This window comes from Ptychodera flava, chromosome 3 (assembly GCF_041260155.1).
Source record: "Ptychodera flava strain L36383 chromosome 3, AS_Pfla_20210202, whole genome shotgun sequence".
Classification (NCBI taxonomy): domain Eukaryota; kingdom Metazoa; phylum Hemichordata; class Enteropneusta; family Ptychoderidae; genus Ptychodera; species Ptychodera flava.
The window spans coordinates 30,055,571-30,072,199 of record NC_091930.1 but is presented as its reverse complement, the minus strand read 5'-3'; the positions used below and the strand labels follow the sequence as shown (position 1 = coordinate 30,072,199).

Sequence of the window (16,629 nt, the reverse complement as noted above, 5' to 3'; positions counted from 1 at the left end):
GAAGTCTCCTTCATCAGATGCAAGGGCGGAATGAAGATTTGAAGCAGAAACCGACAGAAAATTCAGAAATTCTGAGTGCACATTTTTCACTGTGAATTTTCTGTCGCTTTCTGCTTAAATTCTTTATTCTACCCTTGCATCTGATAAGGGTGACTACACGTATTTGAAAGCTTATTTCCCAGTAACATTTAGTTGATCATAGCGTTCTACCAAAGCTTAGATAAATTCAGAACAAAAATACAGTATCAAAATTCAGTTACTGACCCTCGAAAGTTACTCTACAATAGAGATGAACTGAGGTTCTCAAGCATTCGAGGCAGCTACCTGTACACTCATCTTCTTCAATTTCTATACCATCAGCTTCTGTAATAACTCTTCGATTACCAGGTCAATCCAACTTTTCTCATCCTGAAAATAATGCAACAATAGGTAATATGGCGACAAAGACAAGGTAGCTGTATTTGGTTAAGGAACAGGGGTGACTTTGGTATACAGTGCCTCTTTTCGATACTGTTACAAAATATTAGCTTCTTCTTGTCATCAACTGACGAAAAGTTAAAAAAAAGCCAACTCTCAAATGCTGAAACAATAGAGTGTACTCTCTGCGATGTTTAACTAATGTTTTACATGCGATTGTGATTACCAAAGACATGTTTTAGCTGTGATTACGCAGCGGTAATCGATCGCGCTCGGGTCAAGGGTCATCGCCACAGTAATGTGGTGATGACGCTTGACCCGAGGGCGATCGATATGCCATGGCCCAAAACACCGCTGCGTATTCACAGCTAATGTATGGTATACCAGCCACTGAGAGAAAAAAGGTTTCTTCAGGTATTATAACTATTCCGAAGTACTATACAAATAATTTCAAAGGATAATAATACAGATACTTCAAAATTTAACACGTTTTACTATTATGGAGAGAAAACTTACCCTTTCTGGTCTTGCTTCCGCACGATAACGACTTCAGCGTGCATTTACAAGAAAAATGTCGCAACTTCCGTTTTGATGCATGACGGGATAAGAAAAGGCACCAAACTTGAACACCAAGTGTTTAGAAGTAGAACGCCTCTTGCACGCCGATGTTAAAATTAAAACGTTCATGGTGGTTATCTGATTTTCTTTTCAAAATTTCAAAATTTCAACCCGTAATAAACGTGTAAAATTATTTTGTATACTTCCTTTTTTAGAAAAAACTTGCTTTCAGCAATTTTAGACCGGAGATATTTTTCACTTAGTGGCGAATTCGTTACTTCAAAATCCGTTTACGTTTGCCGGACAGCGAGGCAGTAATACATTTAATTAGCCATAGTAAAGTGTAAAAAACACCTAAAGATTGTTTATTGTTTCACAGCATTGTAAAATTTCTGTAATGCTGAGTTTTTGAACACTTGAAGGAGATGGTTGTTAACACCCCGTGTTCAGGTTTTGAACATCAGTGTTAATAATATGAACACTAATGTTAACAATATGAACACTAGCCGTTCAAATTTGAACACCGACATCTACATTTTGAACGCGTAAAGACGCGTCACGCGTCCGCTATTTTTACAGTGTACAGTAGACGACAATTTTTACCAAAGTATAAAGTAGTCCGCCAAATTTGATACTCATTTGCATAATTTAGCGTGAAAATACCGAAAAATTATTGAATGGGCACGTGACTAATTTGCATACTTATTTGATGGCTTGTGACATTCTCCCTCAATCTGTAAGTACGTTTTTAGCTGTTTGACAAGGAGTTTATTGTTAACATTTGTATTATTATGATAAAATTAATAAAGTGTAGGCAGCAACTGTGTGGTCAATATGATATGCAATTTATCCTGCCAAAAACCGAATTTTGAAAAGGAACTATTTTTCTCATATGCACATTACTGAGATTCAATACCAACTTTATGTGGTGGGGCACAATAGAATAATCTGCAGTACATATGTAATAATAACAGTAATTTGACTTTAATATTTATCTCTTTTTGCGATATGTATGTAGGGTCTTCAGTGTGATTTCTGAGACACTGTACTTTTCTTTTCTTTTCTGAGTTATTGTATTCCTTTCATCCCAACCATTGGATGAGCTGTATTTACCTCATTGCTCCATTGGTAAGTAGGTTGTTGGTACCTCATCCTGTTATTTGGCGTTCGCCCGTTGGATGACGGATAAATAAAATATAAAAACAAAATTAGCATACTGTTATGCAAATATTGAAGACCTATAACCAGCCGTCTTGCCCACTAAGATAATACTTACGCAACAAATACCTCGCATTGTAATGCTAATGTTCTTTACCTAAAGAAGAGATCGGTAAAAATCCTGCCTCTGCTGAGGTTCTCATGTTTCAAACAGCGCCACCATGCGGACATTTTGAGTTGACGGCGTTACATAAAACGTAATGTGACTTCGAACATAGCTTTATAGCTACCTTGATTAGATAAATTTGCATGGACTGAGGTCGATAAGCTTTTTGTCATTCCTTTCGGTTTGTGATCAGATAAAACAACGGTGGGCGAGCTGACTGCGCTCATTGGTGTACTCCAAGTGTTAGAAGAGACCACTTCGAGATACCAAACACATTTATAATGACAAATTAGAGAATAGTCTAGACTGCCTCCGATTGTGTGTCCGTGACAATTTGAAAGTTATGCAAAATGGCGTCGCTTGGAAAATGAATTGCCACGTACAAAGCCATCATCGTCATATATACTCCATTTGCTCCTAATAGACTTGCGACATCAGGTATACCAAACACGTTGAAGTATATACATTTGTAGCAAGGAAGTGTCATTTGTACACTGAACAATATAATTGAATTATTAAAAACCTACGTGTCTAGAGTTATCGATCAACCTACTTGTTTGATGGTTGTCAAGGCTTGTGACGCCATATCTTGGCATTTATTAGACAAGATGTTTACAATGTTCACAATCACAGTGTATTATTAACACAGATACCATTAACCAAACGAAGAGAAATTAAAAAATTATTGAAATACCCACCAAACTAAAAACAGAGAATAAATCAAATGCAGGCAAACGATAACATGATAGCTTTTATTTCTGTTTCTTATTCACAAAATCAATTCATTCAACTCACAAATCAATACTCAGAGTATCAATCACACCCTGTACAAGTCAGGTTGAGATTTGGCACGTACGCATACATATCGTAACATTATCTATGCTCGCGAACACATTATGATCAAGGAGCAGAGTGTCATATATTTAGGGGTTTTTTTTTGCATGAGGCCCTGGAATAAAATCAAGATCCATCCCGATGTGGTCTCATCCAGTATGACGTGTCTGTGTGTGTGTGTGTGTGTGTGTGTGTCTGTCTGTCTGTCTGTCTGTCTGTCTGTCTGTCTGTCTGTCTGTCTGTCTGTCTGTCTGTCTGTCTGTCTGTCTGTCTGTCTGTCTGTCTCTCTGTCTCTCTGTCTCTCTCTCTCTCTCTCTCTCTCTCTCTCTCTCTCTCTCTCTCTCTCTCTCTCTCTCTCTCTCTCTCTCTCCTTTTCTCCTTTCTATAGTCATCCATAATTTGTACTTTACGTGATCAAAGCAAGTCTACGTTTCAGTATATCACAACCTTTATTATGTCTTTACCTAGCAACCGATATTGCTTGTTAATTACATGACTCGATGCTGTAACACCGCTTTTAAGATCGGCATTGTAGTCCTGAACCAGCTCACAATCTTTGCTTTCGTTTTGAATTCTGGTTAAAAGGGATATATTTGGAAAAAAAAGTACTGGGACATAGCTATATAAACATAGACACTGCAAAATTGTAGCTGTTGCATTTATTGACTTGTTGGGTCAACCGTTTCCTTAATTAATACAACTTCCTCTTCAATGAACTTGAATTGATCAAAATGCTGAACCTTTACCATGTCGATACAACGTAGGGTAATTGGAAAACAATGTTTGCTTACACTGGCGAATATTTCCACTCGCTTTTGGGGTATTCTTCCGTGTCGATATAATGAACTTGTACAATCCGCTATATATCTCCCGTCAAGTACTAGTACTCTCCGACGGCCCCCTTGCGTGGTCTCTCCGGTTCTTTCTTTCGTTTCATGTATATTTCTGTCTGTCTCACTATAACACATTAATGTAGTTAATAATCGACATTCATAAAATTATGCACAGATTTGAACAAACAAGCCAGTGCGAAAATCGATTAGAGGGCAGTTTTGAAGTATGCGGGTATGATTAATGTTGGATATTAATATTCGCCACTGTACATAAGATTATCTGACCCTCGTTTTTGATTACATGACAGGTAGTGCCATCTGCAGCCTAAGTGTTTGACAGAGTATAGGTGGAATTTCAAAATTCACGGCAATAGCTTCATTACTTAAACTTACATTTGAGCACATTTCTAATCTTTCCCAAGAGCCGTCACCAGGCAAATGTCTCAGCCGATAGAATCAAATCACTCATATTACTATACAAAAAAGAGAAAAAAATATATACTGTTATTTTATTTTCGCTTTGATATCTGATAAATAGCTGCTTTGAGCCCCGGGTGACGATGTCTGAAAACATCATTAACTTGGGCGAGATCCAAAACTTTGATAGTGGTGATGTGCGTGCGTGTACCTTTTGTTAAATGTTCTGATGACGCGTCCGTTGCGACGGCAACATACGTACACTGGCTTGGTGCAGAACATTGAATTTTTGCGGTGGTTTGAATGAACGTCCCACTGTCTGTCAACTGTCTGGTCGAGAGGTATTTTGCGAGAGCTGTGAATGAACCATGTATGAGTGACAGGAAGTGAGTCTACGATTGCCAAAATGATATCAGGAATGCTGATAACATATTCTTAAGCAGGACGGCAGTTCCAAATTGAAAGACCAAACGTTTTACCAAACTCTAAGTAGGCAAATTTTCGTTAGCTTCGATATAACAAATTAAACGTCAGGGGTAACCGTGCTAAATTCACACCTTACCGAAATACGTATTTCCCAATATATGAAATTCAAAACTGTAGCCATTCTCGCCCTTGCTCCAAGAATGAATTGTACGGAACGTCCAGCAGACCACCCACTCTAGTGGCAGAGGCTGTTGCGTGGTCGAAGGGTGAACGCGTTGGCCAGTCAGTAACTGCTGCCGAGGAAAGCCTGGCGACTTTGGGTCCAGTCTACAGCCATCCATATGTTAACTCTATCGCACAAGCACAAAATAAGCCCCTGATAACATTAGCGAGTTACTTAAAGAATCTAAAGCAGTCTCCGTGGCTCAGTTCTACGTGTGATCAGCAGTCAAAATTAACACTCATTTTGTGTTAATATTCTCTAGGCCCTTTGAGTGCTGTAATTTTCCCACCCAAAACTTGAATCATGCGACATTCTACCAATTTTCATGATTATTTGGATCCTTTTGATAATTTTGGAGCAAATGGACATCACATTTCTTTGACTTTTACAGTTTTTTATCAAAATGTTCGTAGAAATCCGACAAAGAATTGAATGGGGTGTATTTTATAAAGGCGGCAAAAATTGGCTTCGGCACTTAATTCCTCTATCTTCGACAAAATTGGCCGTGATAAGCACATAGTGCGAGAAGGGCGCTATGTTTCCAAAATAACTCACAAACAATACAGACAAAACAGTGAAATGCAAAAAATATTGTCTATTTACATGCATGGGGGCAACGCGACACAAATATGATAAAACATATAGAACCAATTCAAACAAAGCGACGTTATAAATTCATTTTCTTGGTGAAAAAATGTTACTAATATTACTTTTACGTAAATCATATGTCAAAAACCGTACTGAGAGTGGCAAACTGTGTGTTTTATAACACGCGATACGCTCATGTTCATTTATGTTATAATTTTTAATAACCCATTGTAACAAGTTTGCTTGGCGATTTCTCCACAGCGGTAACAGTAGTACCAAATTCTTCACTAAAAAATATCCTAAGCATACCAATCAACATCCTTGGTAGCACATGAATCTTTGTCGACGAAGAGCTGTGCAAGTGCCATCGCTGTTGGAATTGGAAACTGTTTCAGAGAGAGGCTCGTTGCTCACCCCAGGCGCTCCTCACGTTTTTGTCACCCAAAATTGTTTCAAAGCTGCAGACGACAATACGCGTATAGTCACGCGACCGTGCAATCTTCCAAATTTGGCCGAAACCTATTTCCCTAAGGAAAAGTCTTTCAAAATACCCTCTGGCGTCACTTTTGTCGATTCAGGGGGGACTAGATGTATCTATTTTCTCATCACGTGACGTGTTCTGGCAAATCTCAAACGGAATGAACATGTGGCGTGCTATAATCTCTGTTACTTAAGTTACATGCATCTAGCAATCGTCACAATAAAATACTGATCGACCAAAGGGAGATAAAACACTTGTGAAAATGTAGAGGATAAAAATAGGCGATAGACATATTTCTAAAACATTTAAAATGCATTTTCAATGTAAGTGTCCTCTGACAAAGCCTTTGAAAAGTCAAATAGCAATTTCTTAGGGCACGTATAATTTTATTTTATTTATTTATTTATTTATTTTATTTATTTATTTTATTTATTTCGAGAACCAGCTCATACACCAAAAAACATACAGAAAAAAGAGGGACTGATAAACTATAAAAACTATAAAAAACACTAAATCATGAAGGAAATTAAAACTGACAGACAGAGAAAACTTTAAAAAGCAATCAGAAAACAGTCTTTTCCAGAATAGGCTACCACGCATAAATATGTATTTTGATAGCAGCACTAATAAGAGAATTTTCTCTATTCATCAGCCTCATGTAAAATTTCGAGCGTAAAGTGCGCTGTTTACTTTCAAAAGTCAAAATGTTGCTCTGAACAAAAGTGTTCGAGATACTTAATCTTCTGTCAATACCAAACAAGATTCTAAAACCGTTGTTATAAGCAACGCGAACATTATTGATACACTGATTTGTGAACTTACTCCAAAGATGTGAGCAGTACATAATACACACTATTGTAACGATAAATCGAAAGGAAATATTCAGTGAATAATAGTTGTTGTTTAAATTTCACCTGAGTAAATAAGTATTGGATGGCTTTCTCCATGTTTTTATCTGTTTTTCTTTGTGTTTTAAAAAAGTCCTTATAACTCAATAAGTAACACTGTGCTCCTACAATAAAATTGACGAAAAAAAAATAATCCAAAATAAATATATATATATATTTTTTGGGCGGATGTTACCTTCGATATATACATTTTAATGATTAAATGTAAAACACAAACTTTCTCAAACAACTTCCAACAATGCAGATAACCATGATTTTTTTTTATCAATAATAAAGCAAAAAGCTATATGTAAAAAAATAACTTCCAAGAAAAACTATCATGACTAATTTTTGTGTTCGTATAAATTCCGACTGTCGTCTTAATTATGAGCAATTCAGTTTAAAACCAAAATATATTGTTCTTCACGCACCATATACCATCTTCATTTGTGTACCCGTGTAGTGTATCTTATAATTGCAACCATAGGATTGTAGTGTAATTTCATTCAGTTGTGGTAGTTGCACTCAAACAGGTCGCAGAAGGGCGTGTCGATTTCATTGCGTTTATTCAGTCTTCATCACGTCTGAAATATTACGGGAAAATTAAACTGTAGAGAAAAGAGAAAACAAACACGTTATCAATCCATGGATGTTATTGGCTGATTGCACGATGTCTGTTAACTATCCCATGCGTCCGAGAACGATATTAGTGGCTCTTTCGACAGGCCTGTCTGGGTAATTGTTTGTCTTTTGTGCTCCGTTGATTCTATGCCACACAACGAAATATTAATGTTGTCATGATCACTGGCAGTGGTTATCTTGATTTTAACATTTTCTCACCGTAGCAATATCAGACAAAATCTTGGTTTGATCAACTTTTACTTCGTACTCGCCACAGGTTTTTCGCCCGCATCGAGGGAATTGGACGGTACTTCTAAGAAGGGCGTTCATGCGTTTTTTTAGGCTAATTTTTCGTGACGTTCTGTCTTCTGTCTCCCCTCACACTTGCACGTCACTAGGATATTCTTTCTATTTAATACCATTATTATTTTCTAGTCCTTTCCGGGGTCTTGGTACTCTCTGCTCAAGATTGTGGCATATATTAACGTTACCGAGCCGAAAAGGTCGCACTACATCTCATATCTAGCCACGGGTACACACTGACTACCTACTTGCATGTATAGTGGATTTTCTTTGCAATGAACATTTGGCTTTCGATGCGAGACCACGAGTGTTGTACAAAACGTTAACATCAATGTTCAGATTTGCTGTTTCATCTTACGCATTGTCAAGACTTGTTGAATATTTTTTTCGTATTTTTTTTCAAAATAATTAGCAGTCCACTGTTTGCGGTGATCAACGTACGTAGTCGAAATCGGGGAAGAGTTTTTGTTACCTAGCAACACAATATTACTCAAATTGTTCCTATATAAAGACCAGGGAAATACTATTGACAAAACAGTTGAACGCTTATGCTACTCTTATAATCTATCTAGTATTCTCTGGTTCTCGTCAAAAGTGTGGTCATATGCATGATGTTTTTGCGTACGGTCATTAAAATTGAGTTTCAACGATATTTGACTCTACCCGTTCTCAAAAGCTAGTAAAAATCAAACAAGACGAGAAAGAAATTTGGAACTTCCGAAAGGCACGGCGCTTTAAATGAAATTCGTTGTTAGCCGTCCGCGTGCTGGTACATGTAAGTTTTAAGAGAAAATGAAGAAAAAAAGCACAATGTTAACACTATTACAAATAAAACTAATATTTTTCCAAAAGAAACAAAAAATGAACTTATGTTCAAACACTTGTGTTTTTTGTCTGTGCTTGTTCTTTTCTCTGGCTGGCTAGTATAGGTTTTTCAAAAATCCAAGGACGGCAAACAAAGAATTTTCTTTAAATGGCCAAATTTCAAAACTTACATCTTGTGCATGTTCCCTTCCATCGTCTTCAACTTTAAGTATGCTGCCATCTGCAGGGTAAATGAAAAAAAAGACAAGAAAAGAATAAAATGTTATACTATGAACTGACCTTATGATACAGTATGGATATCCTTACACACATGTGGAATGTTCGGTAAATCAAATTTGGCAACATCTTGATCACCTCTTCGAAAGGCCACAAATAACTTTGTAGTTACTAGAAAAAAGTTCCATTCCTAGGTATTTATTATTCATAAGCAGAACAGTTTCACCTTCGCTTGTCATTCTACTTGCCGCTTTGTCGTACGTTGTTATTAAGTCATTATCTAATTGCCAAAATTATCATTTAGCTAGCGACACATGGCAAACATAAATAAAACGAACTGAATAGATGTACTGTGTATTTACCATGGGGAGGAGAAGCGGGATTTACACTTTGTACGCTCGGTAAGAACCTAAAAACAAAACAAAAAAAAAAAAAACAAAAAAAAAAAATGGTATTATTGTCGCTGTACAAGAGCAAACATTTGCCCGTTGCGTACGCGAAGGTATATGTTTGTTGTATATGTTTTCTGCATTTTCGGAGAAAATGAAGAAAAAATATACACTAACACTATTAAAATAAAACAATTATTTGTCAAAAATAAACCCTATAACAATGAGCTTATGTTAAGGTAGAACGCACCTCGGGGACAGACATTCAGACTCTCAAACTTTTACAGTTCTCTTCTGATATACCACATGTGGGGTTCATTTTAAATCTCTTGGTGAAAGAAAACTTTTCACCGGCTTAGTTTTTCGAAATTTGAAAATTTTTAATTTTCGCCATAGAGTTAACACAGGGATGGCGGCCATTTTTAATTTCTAATATCGGTAAATCTTGGGTAATTTTGTTTCTCTAGTACAAAAATTTCACGGTGACCCCCTATTTTTATTCTTGATTTTGAAAGAGAAATTGTTGAAAGATTCCTTGGGGAAAGTTAGAGCAAAAGTTTAAGTCTTTCACGTTCGAGGTGCATATTACCTTAATACACTTGTGTTTTTTGTCTGTGATTGTTCTTTCCCTTGCTGGCTGGTAGGTTTTTTTTCCAAAATTAAAGGACGGCAAACAAAAAATTTTCTTTAAATGGCCGAATAGAAAAAACTCACATCTTGTGCATGTTCGCTTCCATCGTCTTCAGCGTGAGGTATGCTGCCATCTGCAGGATAAAGGAGAAAAAACCAAAAAAACAACAATAAAATATGAAGCAAAAACAAATTGACTACTATGAGCTGACCTCATGATACAGCATAGATATACTGACACAACTGCAGACTGTTCGGTAAATCAAATTTGGCATGATCTTGACATCGATGTGTAGTATAATTCATCTCTTAAAAAGTGCACAAACAACTTTGTAGTAACTAGAAAAAATCTATATTCCTAGGTATTTATAGTTCATGAGAACAACATTGTTTCACTTTAGCTTGTCGTATCTACTCGTCGCTTTGTCGTACATTTATTAAATTATTATCTAATTGCCAAAATTATCATTAAGCTAGCGACACATGACAAACATAAATAAAACGAACTGAATATATGTACTGTGTATTTACCATGGGGAGGAGAAGCGGGATTCACACTGTCATACGCTCTGTTTGAACCCTGAAAACAAACAGTGTATGGTATTACGGTCCCTGTACAAGGACAAACGTTGGCCGTCCGCGTGCTGGTAGGTTTTCAGAGAAAATGAAGAAAATATACACAATGTTAACACTATTACGAATAAAAAAAATATTTCTCCTAAAGAAAACTTATAGAAATGAGCTTATGTTAATACACTTGTGTTTTTTGTCTATGTTTGTTCTTTTCCCTTTGTGGCTGGTAGTTTTCTTTTCCGAAAATTAAAGGACGGCAAACAAAGAATTTTCTTTAAATGGCCGAATAGTAAAACTCACATCTTGTGCATGTTCACTTCCATCGTCTTCAGCGTGAGGTATGCTGCCATCTGCAGGGTAAACCAGAGAAAAACAATAAAAAACAACAAAAAACAAAAACAAAAACAAAATTGAATACTATGAGCTGACCTCATGATACAGTATGGATATACTGACACAACTATGGAATGTTGGGTAAATCAATTTGGCAACATCTTGATATCGATGTGTAGTATAATTCATCTCTTCAAAAGACCACGAATAACTTGTAGTAACTACAAAAAATCCACTCCGACGTATTTATTATTAATAAGAAGACCACTGTTTCACCTTCGCTTGTCGGATCTACTTGTCACTTGTCGTACGTTATTACAAAAGGCTTAATCTAAGGGTCAAAATCATCATTAACCTAAAAAAACGAATAGATGTACTGTGTATTTACCAAGGGGAGGAGAGGCGTTTTTCACATCTTGTGCATGCTCACTTCCATCATGATCGTCTTCAGTTTGAGGTACGCTGCCATCTGAAGGGTAAACGAGAAAAAAAAAAAAACAAAAAACAAAACTACAGTTGACCACTATGAGCTGAACTGACACAACTGCAGAAATTTGGGTAAATCAAATTGTGGCAAGATCTTGACATCTATGTGTAGTATAATTCATCTCTTCGAAAGTCCACAAATAACTTTGTAGCAACTACAAAAACTCCATTCCTGCGTATTTATTGTTAATGAGAAGAACACTGTTTCACCTTTGCTTATCGGATCTACTTGTCACTTTGTCGTATGTTATTACAAAAGGCATTATCTAATGATCAAAATTATCATTAAAGGGATATAGTCGTCGGAATTGCGTTCAAAGATCGTATGGGACCCATACCACCAATGTAGACACAGCATCCAAGGGACGATGGTGATTGATGAACATAAAAAAAATGTCTGTCATAATCTACATCGCATACTTTTAATGTTGCAGCTTTGATGATGAGGTACATCAAGACATCGTGCGCGAAATATCTTGTTTGGATACAAGACACTCGCACAGGCGTAGTTCCGACGACCGTTTCCCTTTAAGCTAGTCACAAATGACAAACACGAATAAAAAGAAATGTATAGATGTACTGTGTATTTACCAAGGGGAACTGGAATGGTTTTTGCACTGTCGTACGCTCTGTTTGAACCCTGAAAACAAACAGTATATGATATTACGGTCCCTGTGTAAGAACAACATGGACGATTTTTACATGTGTTGGTGGGAACATGATGTACATAGCTGGCGACATAAAAACTTAAAAGTATGACGGTTATTTACAGGTGAATAAAACCTAGCTATCAGGTCGGGGATTAATGAAATGTTTTAACGGAACCAACATTTCTGAAACGAGTCGTTATCATGCAAAATTCGCAAAGGAATATATCTTATCAACTTTTGTTGCACCAATAGCGGCAATGAAATGTATCCACAGGTGACAACCATGCATGGTGCGTTTATTTTTCATGCACAAAGGGAAATACGAATTACAGGCACCGACAAAGTATTATTACACATGGAAACGTAAAAATGAAATAAAACTAAAACTTACCAGAAAAAAGAAGAACTTAAAGTTCATTTAATTTAAGATTTCCAGGGTTAAATAACAAACAAACAGACGATTTAAAGCGTTGAAAATTGCCAACGGGCGGCACTTACCCCTCGTTTGCGTTTTTTGCGTCGTTTGGGTCTTTGTTGCCTAGCAGCCTCTGGTTCTGCTGGTTATTTTAAAGTAGGACAGAAGTTATATTTAAGCTGAACGATTGTGAAATGTCACATTACAATTAATAGACGGTAATATACCGAAACAATCAACTAAAATACCTTTGGCTGTCGGGTTCAAGTTTTTGTCGTTGAACATCTACATTGATTCCAGAATATCATTGGGGCGATGTTATCATGTGTGTTAAGTTAGTAAGCGCCTCGAAAGTGAAAGACTTATAAACATTTACTCAAACCTTCCTGTGAAACTTTCAACCATTCTCTTATCAAATCAACATAAAAAAAATCGGGCGTCAGCCTGCAAAGTTTTGAACTAGCGAAAAAAATAACCCGACATTAATTTTGCGATATTTGAAATTGAAATTGGCCGCCATTCTTGTGTTCACACTAGGGGGAGAGTTAATTTTGGATTTTCGAAAAAACAAAGCTGATAAAAGTTTTTTTTTACTCCAAGAGGTTTAAAATGAGCCCCTACACTTAGTAGAACAGAAAAGGATTGTAGAAATTTGAGCAGACTATCTGTTCTTGCGCGTCCTACTTTAAACTGATACGCCAAAAACACATAAGCCTTGATTTCCGCTTGGTGAATCCATCAACAAGTACATCAGTGTATGTATTAATTAGATGGCCCAAAACATCAATGTGCGTAAAAAGGCCAAGAGATTTTAGTCGATTGGTAGATTTCTTTCAGATAATGTCATTTAGCATAACACACATGCTATTTACAACTCTCCCTGTTATAATCGGATCTTAAACTTTGTTCAAATGTACCTGTATCTCCGTCAAGTTTTGTTAATCCTTGTCCACCATTCCATTCTACTTCAGCTGCATCGCTTTCTTTGGAAGTAACTTGTGTTTCGTTTTGCGCATTCTCTGTCGCATCATCATGGTGAAGCTCGTCTGTTATACCTTGAGGGATTTCTATTAAGACAAATCTTGTTGTTGATTTACACGTGTGTAATGTCTGACGTATTTTCCTATCCTACATTCCGTTTGGCAAACGTTTTTGACCACTTCTAATGTTATGTCAAAAAATCCAATTCAATGAAGCAATACAGCGTAGGAATTTGTCCTTGACGCCAACTGGATTTTGGAAAGCTAAGACATGTACTCCAACGAAAAAGAATTGTTCCTAATATCTTGCCACATACATAATACCAATGAAAAAATCATCCAAGGGCACAGTTTTCAGTATTCGACTATTCAATTATATCTCCGTCATCGACGAAACATTTACATCAGCACCGTTTCAACCGAACATATTATCAAAGCTTAGTGTAGTGTTTAATTACCTTTAGGCGAGTCTTTAACTTTGCTTCCGTGTTTCTTCTTCATTAATACCAAGTATACAATCAACAAAGACACGAGCGTAACCGAAATTACAGCAGCTACGACACCGAGTATAAGGCCAAGGTTAACAGGAACATCTGCGTATACTAGTAACATAATGATAATTGAAGATGATTATCTATCTATCTATCTATCTATCTATCTATCTCTCTCTCTCTCTCTCTCTCTCTCTATATATATATAATATATATATATTATATATATATATATATATATATATATATATATATATATATATATATATATGACATGTGATTATACAGATGTACTTGTTGGATATTACAGTGCTCGATGTGGAAAGCAGAGCGTTATACATAATTACATAAATTGCTTTAAGCACAAACTTTAGTAATAATATATGTTACTTAAGTTCAATGCAAGCTTCAGAGAGAATTCTTTTGTCTGAAGATTGCAGGATGCATGAAACTCATCTAAAATATATTATTACTTGGTTGTTGAAGTAATTTACTTGGGGTAGTTTGTGTGATATAATATATATGTACATATATATATATATATATATATATATATATAATTATATATATATATATATATATGAGAGAGAGAGAGAGAGAGAGAGAGAGAGGAGAGAGAGAGAGAGAGAGAGAGAGAGAGAGAGAGAGAGAGAGAGAGAGAGAGATAGAGGAGGAGGGGGGAATAGGTAAGACGCATGTTTTACTTACAGTTCACAATGATGTCATGTTGTGCCGTACTGTGTTGTTCACTGTCATCGTAAAACCTTGTAACGGCAAAACACTCGTACGTACCACTCTGATTCAGTGATATGTTTTCAATCGTATAATTTATCTCTGTGTCGTTCACCTCGATGATCGTCTCGTTGTTAAAGGTTAAACCCATCGTGTAGGGGTCAGGGTACCCGTCATGTGATAAGCAATGGATAGTTACGTCGTCACCTTCTACTATGCTATTTACTGGTTCTAGTGTCATGGCAACGGCACACTTATCTGTTTATGTCAACAAAATACTCCTAACGTTACAAATTATGACATGAAACTTCTAGTTACAATTTTAATGCAACGTCAAAAGAAATGTTGTTACGACAGTATTAAATATTATCGGTGTGAATGTCATATTCAGTGTGTTACATGTTATTGACTAAAAGTCTTTGAATATAAAATATGAAACAAATATGAAAACAAAATATTGATGATGGATAGCACCAATGTCCTCTCAATCAATGTATTCGCTTTTGTAGTCTATTCTGTTTTTGGTTTTGGTTTGGTTTTGTTTTATTATCGTCTGAAACAGTATTCATCCAGTACACATACGTCCCCCACCCACCATAGACAGGACGGATACAAAAGCCAATGACATAATATTAGGCTTGTTTGTGCCCTTTTCGCATGCGCAATAAGTCCTTCTGACAGTTCAAATACTCGACATTCTCTGTTGTTCAGTACGTCTAAATGACATTTGATACCATCGTTCAATGTGTAAATATTAGCTCATTTGCATATCATTCAATTGTAAAGAATCGATAATAGCAACTTTATCTGTCATTGAAATTGCGCCGCTACAGTTATGTTGTTGATTAAAGGCATTTTGATTAAAGTGATTTCACTGTATTAAAACGCTGAGGACAATCACGTCAAAATCAGCTTAGTTCGACCAGTCTTACTCACACTGCACAATGATGACGACATCGTCTGCGCATGTCATCAAATCTTCAGTTTGTGGCGGCAGGGTTTCGTCTTCTAGAGTGCAGGTGAAGGATGTGCCGTTGTCTTCCCTCGTAAACACCAGCTTGAGTTCATGTCTTGTAGATGTGTCTTCCTTCGATACCGCCAAGCCTTCTCTGTACCACACAAGTTCACCCGGTGGAACGCCTTTCTCTACAGCGCATGTCAGAGTCGCTTCATTGTCCTCAATCACGAACATCGATGGAGTGACGACACACGAAGGTCCACTTGCTATGATTGTATGTAAGAAATCATAACAGATGCCAAAATGAATGCGTTCCTCACAGGGCCATCACGAAGACGCAATTTACTTCATTCTTAATAAAGAAGTGGTGACTTCATAACATCCAAGCACAATATGATCATGTTTAAGATATATTCCAAATTTCTATATTTTACTCTCTCTCCTCTCTCTCTCTCTCTCTCTCTCTCTCTCTCTCTCTCTCTCTCTCTCTCTCGTTTTTAATGCGGTATCAAACATCAGATGCAACCGTATATAAATCGGAACGCCCTCACATTTACTTTATATCACATGTATACGTCAACAATTGTCAGAAATACTTAGAGGTCTATTATATTTGTAAGTGCAATCGATGCCACTTAATGTGCCTTGTAGCTGCATTCAAGGCATACCAGATCCTATCGGAAGATTTCAGTGAAGCTTATTGGAGACAACGTAGATTGCGGAAAAATTAAAATATGAGTGTCTTCGAAACGTTTAATATGAGAAGCAACATACTCAAAATAGTTAAATTTGCTGATGCCTTGTTCGACATCGCAATTGTACAGTGGTAAGTGTCTTCTTCGTCGGTTGTAGTGTTGAAAACACGAAGATGATAACTCTTGAGCGGACCATCAACAAATATGACGTCATATTTATCGGGGTATATCGACGCCTCACCTACTGTAAGGGGGGTTGTGCATTCAAGACAGTCCCACATTACTGGATCACCCGTTGTATCGCCAACAGTGCAGTTCAGTTGGGCATTGTACCCGACAATTCC

General features: G+C 36.7%; 1 protein-coding gene across 3 annotated transcripts in view; it reads right to left on the bottom strand.

Annotated features, from left to right (window-relative positions):
- Positions 1-6,482: 6,482 nt before the first annotated feature.
- Positions 6,483-16,629, bottom strand: part of LOC139129815 (CD166 antigen-like) — an 11,768-nt gene continuing 1,621 nt past the window's right edge. Inside the window, exons 2-13 of one of the 3 annotated variants that reach the window (XM_070695495.1) lie at positions 16,365-16,629; positions 15,569-15,856; positions 14,609-14,890; positions 13,868-14,011; positions 13,347-13,496; positions 12,513-12,571; positions 11,956-12,004; positions 11,267-11,347; positions 10,846-10,895; positions 10,504-10,552; positions 10,057-10,215; positions 6,483-7,572 (exon numbers count right to left, since the gene is read on the bottom strand). The exon at positions 16,365-16,629 is cut by the window's right edge and continues 41 nt beyond it. In XM_070695495.1, coding sequence (XP_070551596.1) covers positions 10,085-10,215; positions 10,504-10,552; positions 10,846-10,895; positions 11,267-11,347; positions 11,956-12,004; positions 12,513-12,571; positions 13,347-13,496; positions 13,868-14,011; positions 14,609-14,890; positions 15,569-15,856; positions 16,365-16,629 — 1,548 coding nt within the window. In that variant the 3' untranslated portion in view covers positions 6,483-7,572; positions 10,057-10,084. Of the gene's footprint in view, positions 7,573-10,056; positions 10,216-10,503; positions 10,553-10,775; positions 10,896-11,266; positions 11,348-11,955; positions 12,005-12,512; positions 12,572-13,346; positions 13,497-13,867; positions 14,012-14,608; positions 14,891-15,568; positions 15,857-16,364 lie in introns of those variants that run through there. The other 2 variants (XM_070695496.1, XM_070695497.1) reach the window with 2 other exon arrangements.